General features: G+C 40.5%; 1 protein-coding gene across 2 annotated transcripts in view; it reads right to left on the bottom strand.

Annotated features, from left to right (window-relative positions):
- OSBPL10 (oxysterol binding protein like 10) overlaps positions 1 to 17,205 on the bottom strand; it is a 113,079-nt gene that overhangs the window by 5,364 nt on the left and 90,510 nt on the right. For both annotated transcript variants that reach the window (XM_064672379.1, XM_064672368.1), the window contains exons 8-10: positions 10,439 to 10,922; positions 2,016 to 2,202; positions 420 to 602 (exon numbers count right to left, since the gene is read on the bottom strand). In XM_064672379.1, coding sequence (XP_064528449.1) covers positions 420 to 602; positions 2,016 to 2,202; positions 10,439 to 10,922 — 854 coding nt within the window. The remainder of the gene's footprint in view (positions 1 to 419; positions 603 to 2,015; positions 2,203 to 10,438; positions 10,923 to 17,205) is intronic.

Raw genomic sequence — 17,205 nt, 5'->3', positions numbered from 1 at the left:
CTCACATTGCACCACATTTTACATACTTTTTACATCTATATATACATATTCTAAAATACATAAAACACTGAATACCAGTTTAAATTATATGATGCAACATTACTTGCAGCAAACTGACTAATTTGTGTACCATGTTGCAATCACCCAAAGAAGCAGGTGAAAACACTGCATTACCATCTTCCAGATGCTCATTAACGCATCCACGCATTTTCCCCATCTACAGAATTGATGTGCTCATCATTGCAATGTAATTTATGCTCCGAGGAATCAACACACAGCTCCAGCTCTCTGTGCCCAGATTAACACGCTGTGGGAAGGGAGGCACTTCTGAACCACACTGTTTATAACCGCGGTTTGCTTCCCTGCTCTGTTCCTACCCGAGGTTCAGAAGCAGGACACTGTGATGCCCCTCCCCTTACCTTGATTCCAGCGGGCCTTGCTTTGCGATCGGCCTGATCTTTTTCCTGATAACAGGCAGTTTGTTGGTGTCAATCACTTTGGTGTCTCCGTTGCTGTAAGTAAATTCCAGCGTACCGTTCCATTCTCCCTGTGCCTTGCACACAATGGTGTTCGTGGGATTGTGTTTCACTTCAGCAGTAACCCTAATTTAAGAGGAAAGGAAAAAAGACCACAGAAAGAACTGGTACCATTTATTATCAGCACATGAAAGCGCTACCACAGCTAAGGTTACAAGCAGTTTTCTACATTTACAAAGCAATTTTTCAAGTAAAGTAGTGATGCTCTCTCCAAAAAAGAAAGACTCATCCCAGGAAAGTTCTTCTAACACAGCAATAGCTTTGGGATGACATTCTCCCAAAATACAGCAGTAACCCAGCTTAAAACTCTGATACTCTGCTCTAACGCAGAGCTGGTTACCTCAGCAACCTGAAAAACAGCTCCTGACATTCGTGTGACATTTCCAATACATGTTATTTTCACACCTGACCATAGTGCTGTCAGAGACCAATGTCAAAGACTTCGGGTACCTTTGTTTTCTTCCTTAGCTCTGCAAGTTTACTTTTCAGCTGCTAAGAGGCAATGATTAAAGCTACCTCAGTGATCCAAGAATTGGTCTGAGAGTCAGCAAAATAGAGAGGTAGGACTGGAAAACCAAAATGCAAAGAGAAGGTTTGTGTATATGTCTACGAACATGACACATGTGCTTTGGCAAGCCATGTCAAGCAATCTGTAAACTAAATTACCAAACTAATACCACACAACTGTCCCAAATTTTCACTCACCCTGATGGCAAGAATCTACACCTTTTAGAAAAAAACCCTGTCAAAGCAGCCCATGCGGATATTCGGCTGAACACAACATTGAAACGGTTGACACACATACCGAAGAATAATTAGACCAACTGAAATAAAACAGAGGTAACCATGCAAAAGCACAGTCTTCTCATGGACACTGCAACAGTTCACAGCAGAACAAGAAAGGAGTCTGTGTATGTTAATAACTGGGACATCAACTTGAGCATGGAAGAAAGACAGGAAGCTGTCTCGAACAGTGCCTCTTCACACCCTTAACAAATAGGAACAAAGACACGTAAATAACAGTTTCATCATCTGGAATTTCAGTGCAGAACTGAGAGTCCCCAGGAGGGGAGCTACCATTGTGGGCAGTGACACTTTTGCTTCTCTCCAGGAGCTCCACCTGGAACACCACTTCATCTACAAGACTCACACAAAAGCAGCAGCTGATGTAGCAGATATACTGCCTTCTCCATGTGCATTTTTCTGATCCTGCACTTAAAACAACTTTCACAAGCAACGAAGCCTGGAGACATACATTCGCTTTATTTTAATGAGAGAAATATATCCAATTCAGTTAAACATCATAATATGTATAACTACAATAAACTGTTTTCTAAAGCCGTAAGTCATCTCCAACACTAATAGGAAAAGAAATTCTGTCCATAAAATATTCCACCAGAGGAACTGAACAGATGCCTTAGAGTCTTCCCACTGAAATCCAGCAGCAGGTAAACAAGAGTAGGACAGTAATTCCCATACCTGTGGACCTTCCCTCCATAGAATGGCTTGGTGTGGAACGTGACCGTGGCGGAATAGCCTGTTCTGGCACAACTGATGTTGACTTTCCCTCCAAGCTCCACCCATGGGATGGTAAGTATTGAGCGAGCATAGGCACTGGGCAGGGTGAAAACATACTCTTCTTCATGTTCCAGCAAGTAAAGAACACCTGTGTGGGATGAGGTTAAAAGTGAAGTGATAAACGTTCACTGGTAAGACCTGACAGTCACTGACCAATTACCGTGATCAAAAGGCACATCCACAGAGAGCACAACATGCAGCTCTCCCTGGAGGAGGGTACTCTCTGCTAAGAAAGAAAGTCTGCCCTCTGGAACAAACTTCTTCCAACAAACACTTTCAAAAGCATCTGATTTGAATGTATGCCTTGGGGTCCCATGTGGTACCAAATGGCTTATCAGAAAATCTGACTGGATCACTCACTTTGTATTATGGGCAAGCAATAAACTGTTAAAAGCTGAAAAAATGCAAAATGCAAAAAGTTATACTGAAAATTTAGCCCCTCACTCAGTGTCGCATCATAATCCCTCTCCAGAAATAATATGGGCATGCCAAAAGGACTCTTCACTTCTCCATTCAGTTAGACACAACCATGTCCTCTCCATTAATTTCCTACTGATGCACTTGTAGGTAGGAGTGAAAGGCTCTCTCTAGGTCTGCATGAGAAACATGTCATCTAGCAATTTCCCATTAAGGTTGCTCCCTAATTTTCAAATGTCTGGTCTCCCACACAGCCTTTGCAAAAATCTTGCATAACCAAAGAAGGGCCCAGCAGGGCCACTGCTCTACTACCACCAACACCAATGCCTCCACCAGGCAGAGAAAATTACTGGCAATTCTATCTCATTCTCTAAAGGCTCCTCCATCCTCAGCACTATGAGACTGTAACTAAAAACGTGCAACAGCAATAATTTTTCAACATTATTTGGAACCACAAAGAAAGCTGCATGCCTGATCAGACCTTAGCTTCCCCTGGCATTAAGGATACAACTCTATCCCTGCTGTAACTGCAGTTTGGTCTTCACGAGGACAGGGCATTAGACCAGGTAAAGAGCACCATAAACCTCGCACACAGAATTCGATCATGCCAAATGTCTGTAGTGCATTTTTTATTAGAGTTTTACAGTCTTTTGTGTCCCATTTATTAAGTGCTTAAAGGCAAAAATGACAGCTTTGATAGTATTTTTTCACAACAGGGACTGAAAATAACCCATCACAGGAAGCACTCAGAACCCAGAAACAGAGCAGGAAAGTTAGCTTGACAGAGTATCTGTTTAGAAACAGGATGAGCTTGAGCCCATTTGCCTTTACCCTGGGGCAGACAGGGGAAAAACACACTGGTAGTGGTATTGATTAATCTATCTGTTTGAGGGAATAATGGTACTACTTTTCAAATTGATCTCACATTTAATGATGAAAAAGCACTAAATAGGAACATAACACTACTACTGCCCACATGAAAATATGCTTTTAAAATGCTGTATGAAAATACAAACCTAAAAAAGACATTCAAAATGTAAAAGCACAGAGCTCTAACAGAGCCATGATCTTAAATATTGGCTTTTTCTCACAAAACTAAATGCAGGCACAGGAAGCTCTGCAACTTGTCACTTCTGCCCTCTTTAACAGTTCCACAGGAAAACATTTGCAAACCAGAATATCTTTATGCAGTTGTTCTCAGAACTTCTGCAACCTCAGCCTGCCAGCAATGACACAGCCAGTGCTCCTACTCCAGCAAGTCTGAAATAGATGAGCTGGGGAGTGAAAAAGCACAAACACAGAAAAGTCGTGTCTTAGAAGGACCTTTAATCATTTCACCTTGGCAAGTTACAAGTTCCTCGTGTCGTGTGCTGAACCCTCACCAACAGGGAACAGCCAGGAGGACACAGCTGGAACACACACACACATTTTGCCTCAAGGTTCCCTGGCTCCACACTTGTAGGCAAATACAAACTGAACACTATGAGGGAAGGCTGAACCACACAACTTACCCTGGACATGTTGCTCAGAGCCCCATCCAACCTAGCCTTGGACACTTCCAGGGACAGAGCATTCACAACTTCTCCGGGCAACCTGTTCCAGTGCCTCACCACCCTCACAGCAAAGAATTTTATCCTAATACCTAATCTAAACTGTTTTTTTTCCATTTAAAGCCATTCCCCCTTGTCCTGTCACTTCATGCCCTTGTAAAAAGTATCTTGCAGGCTCCTTTCAGGTACTGGAAGGGAAGAAGAAGCTTTTAAATAGATGATGATATTCAAAAAGGAACAAAAAGCCAGTGGGTAGTGATCAAACACAGAAAGGAAACCTGACCATCTGCAGGTGGGCATTTTACACAGGATTACAACAGGTTTTAGACTCAAGTCTGTCACTTTTCCTTTCTCCTCCTCTTCCCACTTGTTCTCCACCTTCCTCATTACAGTCACAGGCAACAGACAAGTGGAGCAACCAGCTGTGGAAAACAGGTTGTGGTGCCACCCATGAGGTCATGTTTCCCCAGTGTTAATACAGACAAGTCTCCATACAGTGAAAAAGCACTGTCTGCCCGAAAAGTATCAGCTTCCGACATGATGGTTTTGTTGTTGTGAGGTTTGTGTTTCGGTTTTTTTAAAAGACAAAAGGTTTAATAGCAGTGCAGGGGGCAAATGTGGTCCTCACTTCTGGCCGAAAACGTCACTGCATTTATGAACCACACCTTCATGGGAGCTTTTCCAGAGTCTCCTACTTCCTTGGGCCCTGCCATCCTCCTCTGACCATCAATGCATGTCCCCACATGAGAGAACACTGGTATGATAAACACCATTTCCTTCTGGGTGAGTATAGGTTTGCTTTTGTGCCTCTGATGGGATCAATAGCTTCTTCCTCCCTACTTGAGTGGGAGGGAAGCAGAGCTGTAATGCACACTGTCAAGTACATTAAAAGTGAAAAGCAAACAGCAGCAGTGACCTTCAATGTAAATATTTAACCACCACAGCAGGTTGGATATTAAAAACTGAACTCAGCTCTCTTGGCAGTATTTTTAGCACCTGGTAGCATATTTTTTAATTCCTCAAATACCTGAATACATACTCTTTTAAATGGAGTGCTATCTCACTTGAAATATGACTCCAGCTCAATAATTCTAATCTAAAAGAGATTAAAGGGCAGATCTGAAATACCCACAACTTGCTAATACTTCTAGTATTAACTTGACTGTTAGTTTTGCATTCCACTGTTTGCAGAGTTCACATGCAAAACCTTAACTGAAGCACCATGAACACTGTGGCTGCACCACCTCGTCTCAATGGAGACCCATGCTCTCTAAGGGAAGAAGCAGCTAAAATCTCACTGAGAGGCAACACTTGTAACCAGCGCCACAAGAACTCACACCCTACCCTGCTGCATTTTAATTTTTAGAAATTAAAGGCAGAAAAAATAAAACCTAACAGTTACTTTAAAAAATGTCTAATTTTAACATCTGCTTCTAAGTATCATTACACTGTGACTGATATTTAAAAGCAACTGCTGGAAAATACACAGGCTCTTTGTTTTCCCCTTGCTTCCCTGATGTAAGGGATAATTCACATTTAGTTTAAAATTGGCTATAAGTAAATACATGGGGAAAGTTGTAGAAGATTCTCCCACTTTCAGCTTTCTCCTCTCACATCGAAGAATTCTTTGGAAATCTGCAAATTCTTTTAAAAAAATCCAAAGTATTTATGGCAGCTATTATGCATAGAAGAATGCACCAGATTAGTACTCTGGGAGGAACAGCAGATTTCGTAATATAGTTTATTAGAAAAAAATGCCACAGAGAAGAGTGAATTTTTTATAAACAAGTGCAGATTTTGCATTTCCCCCTTGATATGTCCTCAACACTATTTACCCCTCCTTTTGACCATGGCAGTGTATTCAGAGTCGCACTCCCTTTCCATGACTCCTCAGCCTGCTTTAAAGAAAGTGATGATCCAGGCATATCATTTTCCCAGTTTGACTCTTACATGTCCCTCAGTGATGCTGCAGCTTTGTGAATTGATTTTCCAGTAACACATATTGACAAAAAACCCCGAGGAGGCTGTGGATCAATAAGCTGCAGAAGAGGCATGTGGAATTGAATGCTTCCCACTGACTGTCCGGAGATCAATCCAAACAACAAATGGTACGTGGGACACAAATGGCCTAGGGCAGTTTCCAGATTTAAGAAGCTCTTCACTCTCTCTGCACTATTCATAGCAGGGCATTAAGAGGAGTAAGTTCATTTGGGATGAGCCCCACATGGGAGCAGTGCATCACCAAATGCGCAGAGTCACAGAGGAAAACAGGTGATGCCAGGACTGGGCTTTTATCATCTTATAAACATTCCAGCCGGCTGCGTTGCACTGCTCATTTGTCAAAGACTGGGGCTATTTGCTAAATTAAGTAATGAGGGCCATGCTATATGGAAACTGTTCTGAAACCACTGGCCTAAAAAATATTAACTCAAAAATTAGTACTCAGGGAAATAGCTCTAGTTGCATGGAGCAATCAATCTTTGGGACTGGTAAATTAAAAAGCCACTAATTTCTCAGGACTAGAAGTTATAGATCTGTACATCTATGAATACATACACATTCATATATTTGAACAGAAGGGGAAAAAAAAAAAAAAGAGATAAAAAAACATACATTGCTTTCTTTTAGCTTTGCCCTGTAAAGAGCACTGAACCTTTTCCCTACCCATCAAATCTTTTCAGAGTTGATCTCAATTCAGAAAATAATTTTTGGAAGCTTATACCTCACTAGTTTTTAAAACATTTAAAATAGCAGGAGTGAAAACACCAGACATAACTAGCCACTTGATAATACAGAGCAATCCACTTAAATATACTTTATGCTCTCTGCAAAATTAACCCATGAATCAAAGATGACACTTTTTGTTGGATTTTGCTGCTTTGGAACAAAACCCAAGAGCAGAAAAGGAACAGGCACAGCCCACACACTGAGGTGTGCTCACCATGGTTGTTTCCAGTAAAGCATCCTTGCCCTACAACCAGCATCTGTTTGAAGATTCTATGGAACACATAAAAAACCCATTAAATATTTACATTTACTGTCCTATCCCTTGCTAATTTAAGTCTTAATGTGATCCTATTCGTTACAGCCTCTTCTCCCCCCTCACACTCTCATTAGTACATAATTAACATTAACCAAAATTAGGGACTGTGCAGGCAACATGAAGTCTTTTATGCAAAATACCCCCTTTTCTATTCAGGGTAGCTTTCTCATGAGGAAACTCAGTGCTGACTACTCTGAAGAATGGGAGTTTTGTTATATAGCAAAGAAAAAGTTCAGACATTTCATTAGCAAGCCAGATTTAGACCCCTCATAACCAGAGATGAAAAAGGACTAGCATATAAAACAGCTTTTCACATGGATTTCCAGCAGTGCTCTCCTACTTGTTCTGCAGCTCTGCAACTGATACTTATTTTGAACCAACAACAAAAACCACAGAAAGAAAAAAAATGTTAATCACTTTGAGGTGCAATATACACAAAAAATCATATGAATAAGGTACTGAGCTGTACCCTTTGTATGACAAGACCGTACTGTCCTTAAATCCCCAAATTCTTTAAATACCTTTAGAAGTCTTTGTACTGCCATCACTCCCTATGTCAGCTTCCAATAACAAAGCACAAAAAGCAACATGCTCTATACATCTAAGGACATTCTAAAAAAATATGGTTCAAAACCACCACAGAAACATTACCAGCACATTCCTTACACACCATAGGTCCAAAAATTCAGTACTACTTTATTTCTGTAAATAGCCAACTGCAGTAGAAAAAGCTTCATTTAAACGTTTGAAGGACACCCACACACAACGTTATTCAGTAGGGAGGAAAGTTTCAAAACACACCACAGCTGCTTGTACTCAACATTAAGGCCACGATGAAGTTTCAGGTCATCATCACAGAATCATCATAGAATGGTTTGGGTTGGAAGGGACCTTAAAGATCATCTAGTTCCAACCCTGCTGCCATAGGCAGGGACACCACTAGAGCAGGTTGCTCAGAGCTTCATCCAACCTGGCCTTGAACACTTCCATGGATGAGGCACCCACAATCTCTTTGGGCAGCCTAGTCAAACAAAATTGTTCTGATACCTATCTGACTAGAACAAGATGGTCACTCTCTAAGAGTGAATTATCCAAAACATTAGTTGCAGCTCTGTTTGGAAGGAATTTACCCAATAACAGCACATGACTAGTTTGGCCACCCAATGCACACTAGGAGGGGGAACAAAAAAGAAACAAACAAAACCCAGGGATTTCTATGATTCATGAGATGTTACTTTGTCTCTTATCAAAAGCAGGATCAGTCATAATTCATTCCCAAAAAGCTCAATCTGCTTCTAACACTTTAAAGTAAGATTCTATAAGCTTACCAGCCTACCTTTGTGTGAGAAAGCTTCTCCTAAGGGATAACTTTAGTTTTTACCTACCTTAACCAGCTTCATATACCTTCTGACTAACAATGTGTCTTTCCACAGTCTAAATCACTAACTTTGATAGACTAACTCACCCTACATGAAATGCTGCAAGCCTAAAGTGTCCCTAAATACAAGGGAAACTCTCCAAATTATATCTCACATTAAAAAATTAGTAGGCTGTGCATTACCCAACATGTACATACAGACAGAGGTTTTCCAAATTTTTAGTCCAGCAGCTCCTTTTTTTGTGTTCAGCATTCTATTCTCCAGTACTTACGCTGACCTCAGTCTACTACAGAATTTATACTTATGCAGCACATGAAAAAGAAGCATCTGCAGTAGTCTAATTTTTGCACAGCTTGACAAATCTACACACCAACTTAATTAGGAAGACTTCCGTGGGACTAAAATAAACAAACAAAAAATTAAAGAAAGTGCAGTTTCAAGAGAAGAAACTGCACTGCAAAGCAAGCATTTTAAACTGAGGCTGTCAGGCTTACGCTGGCTGTTTTCAGATGAGAGAAGAGCTTCAGCAATACCATTTGTTGGGACTGTCCATTGTTGCCCATTGCCAGTCCTCAACAAAAATGCTTGGGCTGCACTAGAGTTTCTCCATCACTTCCCAGAAATGCTGTGGAACTGCATGCTTCTGCACTGCTTGCAGTGAACAAAAAAGACGAATGATACCTATAAACTGGTGAACCCAAACTTCCTCCCAGAACGCCCATCATAGAGACAGCAGCAAACCTCGCAATAAAAGAGCCCACCATTGCAGATGTTCCCCAAAGCCTGCCTCCACTCCTGGGATATCTCCAGGATCGTGAAAAAAAAAACAAAAAGGGCAACAGGGAAGAACTTATTCTCACAAGCACACATTAAATAATCCTTGGTGTAGCAAAGTGGTTAATTCTTAGACCCTTTTTCTCTCAAAACTGGGACACATCAAGACTTTGAAGTCTTAAATAATGCCCACAGTAGACACCCTCAATCCCAAGGAACTGTGTGTGCTAGCAGCGAGAAAAAGAAATTTCCCTACTCCTACATAATCATAAGTGACTTTGTGTTTAATTTTATTTCCATTAAATAGTTCCCTTCACTGAGCAAAAGAGTACTAGAAACGAACATGTACCAGAAAAATGGAGCAAGCTAAACCAATGACTCAGGCTGTCAGTAGTACAGATAGAAGACTGACAGAAAGACCAATTTCCCTTCTGACACTCCCTTTAACTCTGCATTAAATGCAAAATACCTAAATCATAGGAAGAAGGAAACAGCCGTGCTATTACAGACTTTATCACAATGATATCAAATCCAGTAGTAAGGAAGTTTCATGTCTCTTCTACAAAAAAGGGAGTATATTGCTATCAGGATAGAAACTACTGTAGTTCTTTTTGCTGGTTGAGTTTGTTCGTTAGTTCTAGCTGGCAGGAACAGCAGAACATGTTTTCACCATAATTGTTTCATTGTTATGAATAAGCAAAACCAAATCACTGCATTTCCCACTCTACTTTTTTATTACCTTTAATATCATAGTATTTATTGGTGGCAAAAAGAAGCATTTACTGTAAGCTGTCCTTCTGAGACTACAGTCTAAAAACTGGGTAAGACAAAACACCAAAACCCACACATAGGATCTTACCCTCGAATGGCCAAAGACACTAAATTCCCTAGAAACACATAAATGCTGATGCATTAACAGTCAGTAAGGACTCTCATCAATATAAGCACACATTTACACACGTAATGTGCAGTTCACATTCTGTCTGGATAGAATAAGGTTATATGAACCTTACAGTTTTAATTCCAAACTTCACAAAAGCAAACAGTCATAAGATTAAAATGAAAGCTCAGAGGGAGAGGAAGCAGGAAAACATGGACTTCTGTGGTGTTGAAACCCATAATATTAGTTAAAAAAAATAAAAATAAAAGCACATTTCTTACCTTCGCCTACCATAGAAACACCTATTGACATGCCCATAAACTTGCTTTTGGTCCATACGTGAGCGTTCACACACATTTTCTTCTCTTTGCATTCACAATAAAAGCAAGATACCGGTGGATGATGGGACACTTGTTCAGCTACAAACCTCAGCTTGTAGCACATGGACTGGTCCTGGCCAAACTCCTTGGTTGAGTCCTTAGAAACTGTGGAGGCACCATTAGTTCTGAATGCTTTCACTTTATCTTTAGGCACATCCCATGAGCAATGAAAGGTTTCACCAATTATAGGGTTATAGGGCTTCTTGGCAACTGCTCCCTTTCGGCCTTCGTGAAAAGCTGTTAGATAATACTCCACAAAGCAGATAATTCTTTCCTCGGGAGTGGCTCCAGCTGCAATTGACAAAAACAGGTCTGGATGGGCCATGAAATTTGCATACATCTCCAGCAGGGATCTTTTCTCCAAAATAAATGTTGGAAGCACTACCTGTATGCAAAGCAGACAAAGGCAGATATGATTTCCCCATGATCACACTACCAGGGGGGAAAGGGGGAGAACAGTTAGGACAGCTGCAAATTCTGGCCCTGCCAAGTTTTGTATTTTCCTCCCATGCCACAGCAATTTAATTTTCTTTGCAGTGTAAATAACACGCGAAGGAAAAAGCAGCAGCCTTGATACCCATGCAGGCTGCTTCCTATTTCATTATGATTCTCAAGAGCAGCTCACACAACAGGGATGGGCTGTTCCGCTCACATGGAAACCTGCCTTTTCCTCTCCTCTCAGTTAACAAACCAGCCATTGTTTTCCTTGTTTACAGAATACAAAAACATACTTTGATACAGACTAATCTACTTCAAACATCAACAAAACAAACAAACCACAACCCTCCGAAATGGGACAGACACACCCTCCCAAACTAACAGAAGATGAGTATTTTACATAAACATGCACACTACCAACCTCTAAATGGAGGAGAGTGTAAGGAGTACATCTACCCATTCTGTCAAACATCTGGGTTCCACATTTCACTCCTGGGTCCTTGACTACCCACTACATATGTGTTAGGTCCTTTCCAGCCTAACTAACAAACCAAGCCAAGATCTAACCAAAACCAAATCTCAATTTTATTTCCAAGGATAAAACCATTCCAAGGAACCTTCCCAAGAGGCTATTAATAGGCAAGAAAATACTGCCCGTTCGACTCCCTCTGCCCTACACTATCATGCCCCCTTCACAACTCCAAATCAAATCCCCTGTCATCCCTATGGTCTCCTGTCATCTCCAGGCCCACCACACATCCACTCAGTCTGAGATGGTATCATGCTACTGTGGTGGGCCCCTGCATGGCTTCCTCTTATTTCAGTCAAATTGAAACAAAACCTGCACAAACCATTACATTCAGATCCTGGGATTAGAGAGGCTCCAGAGGGCCCAGAAAAAAATCAGGGACTGAGCACTAGGCAGCCTGCCCTGGAGGGAGCCAGCCCCAGGTGATTTGGATGCAGACTGGAGTGCCTCCTCTGGCAACGTAGATGTTGCCAAAGTCACTCACTTCACAATAACACTTTGCTAGAAGTTTCCAGTGAAACATCCTGGAGGGCACTGCAAGACAAACAAGGGCTACAGGACACAGTTTCTCTCCCTTTTTTCTCCCCCATGCTCCACACCTTATGCAGGACCGTCCCAGGGGGGTTGAGTGGCTGCTCCCACATGACCAAAGGGAACTTCTGACACACGGCATGGTAAGATATACAGGAATCCCCAGAAATGGAAAGGCAGTGGATACAATTCAAAAAAAGTTTATTTAGAAGGCCAGAACACAAAAACCTACAGTGTGGTTTGCACAGTGGGCCTCAGGGAGCGAAAGGCAAGTTCCCACCCCCTCAGGGCCCTTTTTATCCTCTCTGTTTCTCCTCCGCCTTCCCAAGGCCTCGGCGTATGTCTGTCAGGGCTATATCTCTCTTCTCATGTACCAGAGAGCAAGGCTGATAACTTCTCTTGCTATGCAGGGGGTGGGGGTAAGGCAATGAAAGTGCCTTTGAGAAAGAGTAACCATTCAAGCAGGAAGCCTTCCTAGTGAAAACTAAGTTCTAACTTTCTGTTCCAAATTTTTCCAAAATTGTATCTATTCCCCCCCCCCCACAAATTTATCTTTAATCAAAGTGGCTCAATGATGCAAGATGCAGACCAACAGTTGTCCTCTATTAAAGCAATTCTTCTGCTTTCCTCTTTAATTCTTCATTGCATTTACTTTTTCCTTTTCCCAAACACAAGGGTTATTTACAGCAGGCAGGGAGCCACCCTTCATCACAAACACATTTGCTTTCCCCCTTGCTGTCCCAGCTTGCTATTCTCAGCAGGACCAAAGCACAGATCAGTCCTTTTGGATCCCATGGATCATGAAATAGAAGCTGTCAAACTTTTATTAATCATTCAGTTCTTTTCAAAGAGAACTCATAAACATTGAAAAAGAATTCCAGTCACAACAGCTTGAACACAGACTTTACAGCTACACAGTAAGTCACTGTACCTCTAGTGCAAAGAGAGAACTGCTGCTTGGTAACATATCCGCTCACTCGCTCTCTCCTTCTGTACATTATATTTACACACAGACAGTCTTCTATAGGCTAATAATTTTTTACAAGTTTAGATATAAATCAAGCAATGTTCCATCTGTAATATTCCTCTGACTCTATTCTGTAAGCCTTGAGGACTCTACATCATTTCTGTCACCAACCTAATGAGGCCCCAAAAGATAGAGGACCTTAATTTTACACTACATGTGGCAAATTACTGAGTGCCAAAGACAGCCTACAGTCCTCAGGGTGGTGTGACAGCAAGGGGCCAAGGAGATTGGTTTTTAGAAGTGAAATCCAAAACTCTGGAAGGCAAAGTAGCAAGACAGTAGATTTTCTTATTTTTAGCTCTTTAAACAATTCCATCTTACTTGTAGCATTCTCATTCTGACCAAATATTCATACCTAATATAATCTTTTAAAAAATGCAATTCAGCAATTGAGATCCTCAATTCAGCATCTCATTTTAATATAAATTGTATACTAAAAGATCAGGTTATCAGAGGGGAAAGTGACAGCAAAACATATAAAAAAACCCCCATCACTTCTGTCTAGAAATACCAGCAGTGACTATCATGAGTTCACTGCAGAGACTTGAAAGGGCAAACTCATTTGAATAAACAGCACTCTGCATCTCGTTATGTCCAAGTGCCTCTCTCTAAAGAAAGTGACCTTTATTAGCACAAAGAGAAGAAAACTGCAGACCACACTTAAGATTATGCAAATGTTATGGTACAACATTAAGACTGCTGTGGTTTCAACCCGTTTACTTGGTCACAGAGTCTTAGTATCTACTCTCTCAAGTCCTAGGTATGTGCTTCACAGCTACATGCTTAACATAGCTACACCAACACAGTCACTGAGACATTACAAATCACTGGACTCTTATTATTGAGTTTCAAAAATCTATTTAAAATCTGAACAAAGCTTGAACTCCAGCTCAAATTATCTTGTCTTAAAAGCCCAATGAAGCTGGAAACTACGTCCTTAATTGTAGCAGGAAAGGACTGAATTGTTTCCACACACAGAGGCAGAACTACATATTCAAAATACTTGAGTTTTAAAGCTTTCAGAACTCCAGTATTACAAAATATGCCTACAAAACACTGCCTTTTACTAAATAACTCATAGCCTCAGAGTTTCAACGTGCAACACCATCACTCACTAACACAGTAAAAAGAAACAAAAAAAAAATCACACCAGTCTTTTTTTTTTTTTTAATTGGCCCTATCTTGATCTCTGCAGAAATAAGAAAAATAGAAATAAACAAATTTGGAAGCATACAGCATTATTCTTGCCAGCACTGGACTCCCATGCACTTGTGCTAGCACTCCAGCTTTCAAAGGAATGAGGTTTTCAATTCTTCTGCAGCCAGACAGAATTCACTGTCCAGAAAAATACACTTAGGACCTGTATTCTTTATCCAGGCTTTGGACTGGACTACAAAGTTGGGGGTTTTTTTGTAATTGCATAAAAAGTCAGAAGTGCCTAATATTTTCCTCTGAGAAAAAGCCAGCATGACAACCAATGGGGCAAAAGAAACTCTCCACAATAAATTTCAAGTTGCTGAGGTCTGAAGCAAAAAATCTCCTGAGTGCATTTTAAAATGTTAGAATAATCTCTGTTCTTATTATTTCTCAGTCTTCAGGTGAAAAGGAAGCAGTTTAAGAGGCATTCCTCTGTTTTCACTGAGGTTATAAAGGGGATGTTAGTTCAAAACTTGACTATAACCTCCTAGGTTTGAATTCACCTATACTTAATTAGGTCTGAATGCAACAGAGAAAAAGAACATGACTTCTTAAAACAGAGATATTTATCCCCGCTACCATTTACTGTGAGGCAAAAAATGGGTGTCAGCACTGCTCCCTAGCCTTTTCAGAAATCTGACCAAGGTACCTCGTGCTGAGATATTCTCTTGGAAGTATAAAAGCTTTCAACCGTCATCTGTGTCACTGTGGGAATAAAATAAGCTATTTCCATGTCACTCATATTTGAAAATTACAAGGTAAAAGTATATTAGCAAGCAAAGTAAAAACTTATGACATCATGAACATACTACAGTGTTAACAGTAGTTGATATTCTGCAGAATTACTGGCAGCCCTTTTACACAGAATGGCAACCCTTTATTTTTAGCACATATTAACTGCATAGGGAAGGTGAGAGAACACAGGGAAGTGATCATCCATCTGTATACACTGTTAGCATTAACTGCAATCCATTGGATGCCATTTGCCAACAAATCTATCAGGCTGTTAGTGGGTTTTGGCACTACTTTTCATTTTTTAAAAGTCTAAAGAACAAACCACTTAAAAACTTATTTTTTTCTGCAGCAATTCCAATTTTACATGAAGTTTAAAGTCCCAGCCCAGTCCGAGGCATCTGTTTTTTACTACATTCTGCTGCTGTGAACTGTTCCCCCATCCAACTCTCTCTAGCAGCTGTTGAAGTCTATTTGGCCACACAGATTTGGTGCTTCAATGCAGGTGTTTTCCTTCACAGTAGTTTTCACTGTTTAACTCCTCATTAAAAGGCACAGCACAGCATGACACATTCCAGAAGTGAAGCACCTCCACAACATTAAATGTGGTGCTCATCACTGGGAAACTGCTGTCAGCAGAGGCAGGACCAAGGCTAACATAAGCCATCACCCCGTAGGAAAAGACGCAGTTTCCTCTGATATGGAACATGAAGGTAATGATCATGCATCCAGAACTCAAAGCTACCAAGGGCTCAGAAAAGCTGTTCGTTTGTGCATCACATAGCAATCCACAGCTCACAAAATGAACCAAAGAAAGAGCCCTAAGGAAGAAGGCAAAGGCAAATGGAAACATGTAAAACATTCTCTGATACTAGCAAGTACTGATGCTACATCAGCAAGCTGATGAGCATCAAGGTGATCTGAAATCTGACTTTCAGAGGAATGATGAAAAAATGAGGAGAGGTGCAGCCAACAAACCCAGCTTTATCATCACATGTCTGTGGCCCTAAGGGCCTCATGCCAGTAAGCAAAGTTGATAAAAAAAAAGCAGCCAGCTGTCCTGTATTTTTTTTTTTAATCCTCAAAATGGGCAGAAAAGTGATGTGCACATGTGGCATGTCTCATTAATACTTATCATATGTGTATTCGTGCATCACACAGACCACAGACAGATCTAATTCTGCCATATGCCTGTTTCTCTTTTCAGAGTGTGGGTATTATACACAGACATTTATGCATGCTAATATTCTGCCACACTACAAATCTAGTAACATTTACCGCTATCCTTAAAAACTGTGCTCTAAGAACACTCTATAAGACATAGGTTATCATATATATATTTACCTTCCTACTTGTTTTACAAGTGTCTACGCTTCTCTTATTTACATTAATTCTGTGCCTTTGGGGTTTTACCTCCTCTGCTGTGATAAAAAGATGACAGTGGAAATCAGGAAAGAAAAAAACGTGTTCATTACCAAAGACAAAATGTTTTGAAGACACAAGAACTATGGATAAGAAATCTTAGTCTAGTTTGAACATTATGGACTCAAACAGCCTTAGCAAACCAACACAGAAAAGAGGGACAGCTAAGAAAAACAAAACCAAAAATGAACTGAATATAACCCCAGACATACTAAGAAGTGACAGGTATATTCACAAGTGAAATTACGAAACTCATGTTCTATTTAGGACAAAACATTAATTTCTGTGCAGCTGTTCAACAGCTATACTTAGCAGGAGAACAAGGGATTGCTCAGTCTTAAAAATTTAAGTATTTTTAAACACCGTCAATTGTTCCAGAGGACGACTATACTGAGAAAACCTTATTTTGTAAGAAAGTTATAGTAAAAATAGATTTTTATTAATATGGAAGATGAAAAGGAAAGCAGATGAACTCTTTGGAATATCAAAATGCCCAAGAGAACAGCTTCCTGCAAAGCTACTTCATGTGCAAGGGAAATTCTCTGGTCATTCCAAATATTATATTACTTGTGTCAGAATGAACTCTTCTTATTTGTGGGAAGTGGGTTACAGGAGTTTTATTTGGGGGCTTTTAAGTAGAAAACCCTTGTGGAAGGAAAGGGTACTCCATATCTGTACAAAAATCCACTTGATTATTAAGCCCCATAAGAAGATTTCACTGGAATGTAGGACTATTCAAAAAGAAGCATCCTCTGCTTTCAGAACATCTACCTCATTTCCAAAACTCTAACG

This window comes from Pseudopipra pipra, chromosome 1, assembly GCF_036250125.1.
Source record: "Pseudopipra pipra isolate bDixPip1 chromosome 1, bDixPip1.hap1, whole genome shotgun sequence".
In the NCBI taxonomy this organism is placed as follows: Eukaryota; Metazoa; Chordata; class Aves; order Passeriformes; family Pipridae; genus Pseudopipra; species Pseudopipra pipra.
This window is presented reverse-complemented; position numbering and strand designations above follow the sequence as displayed.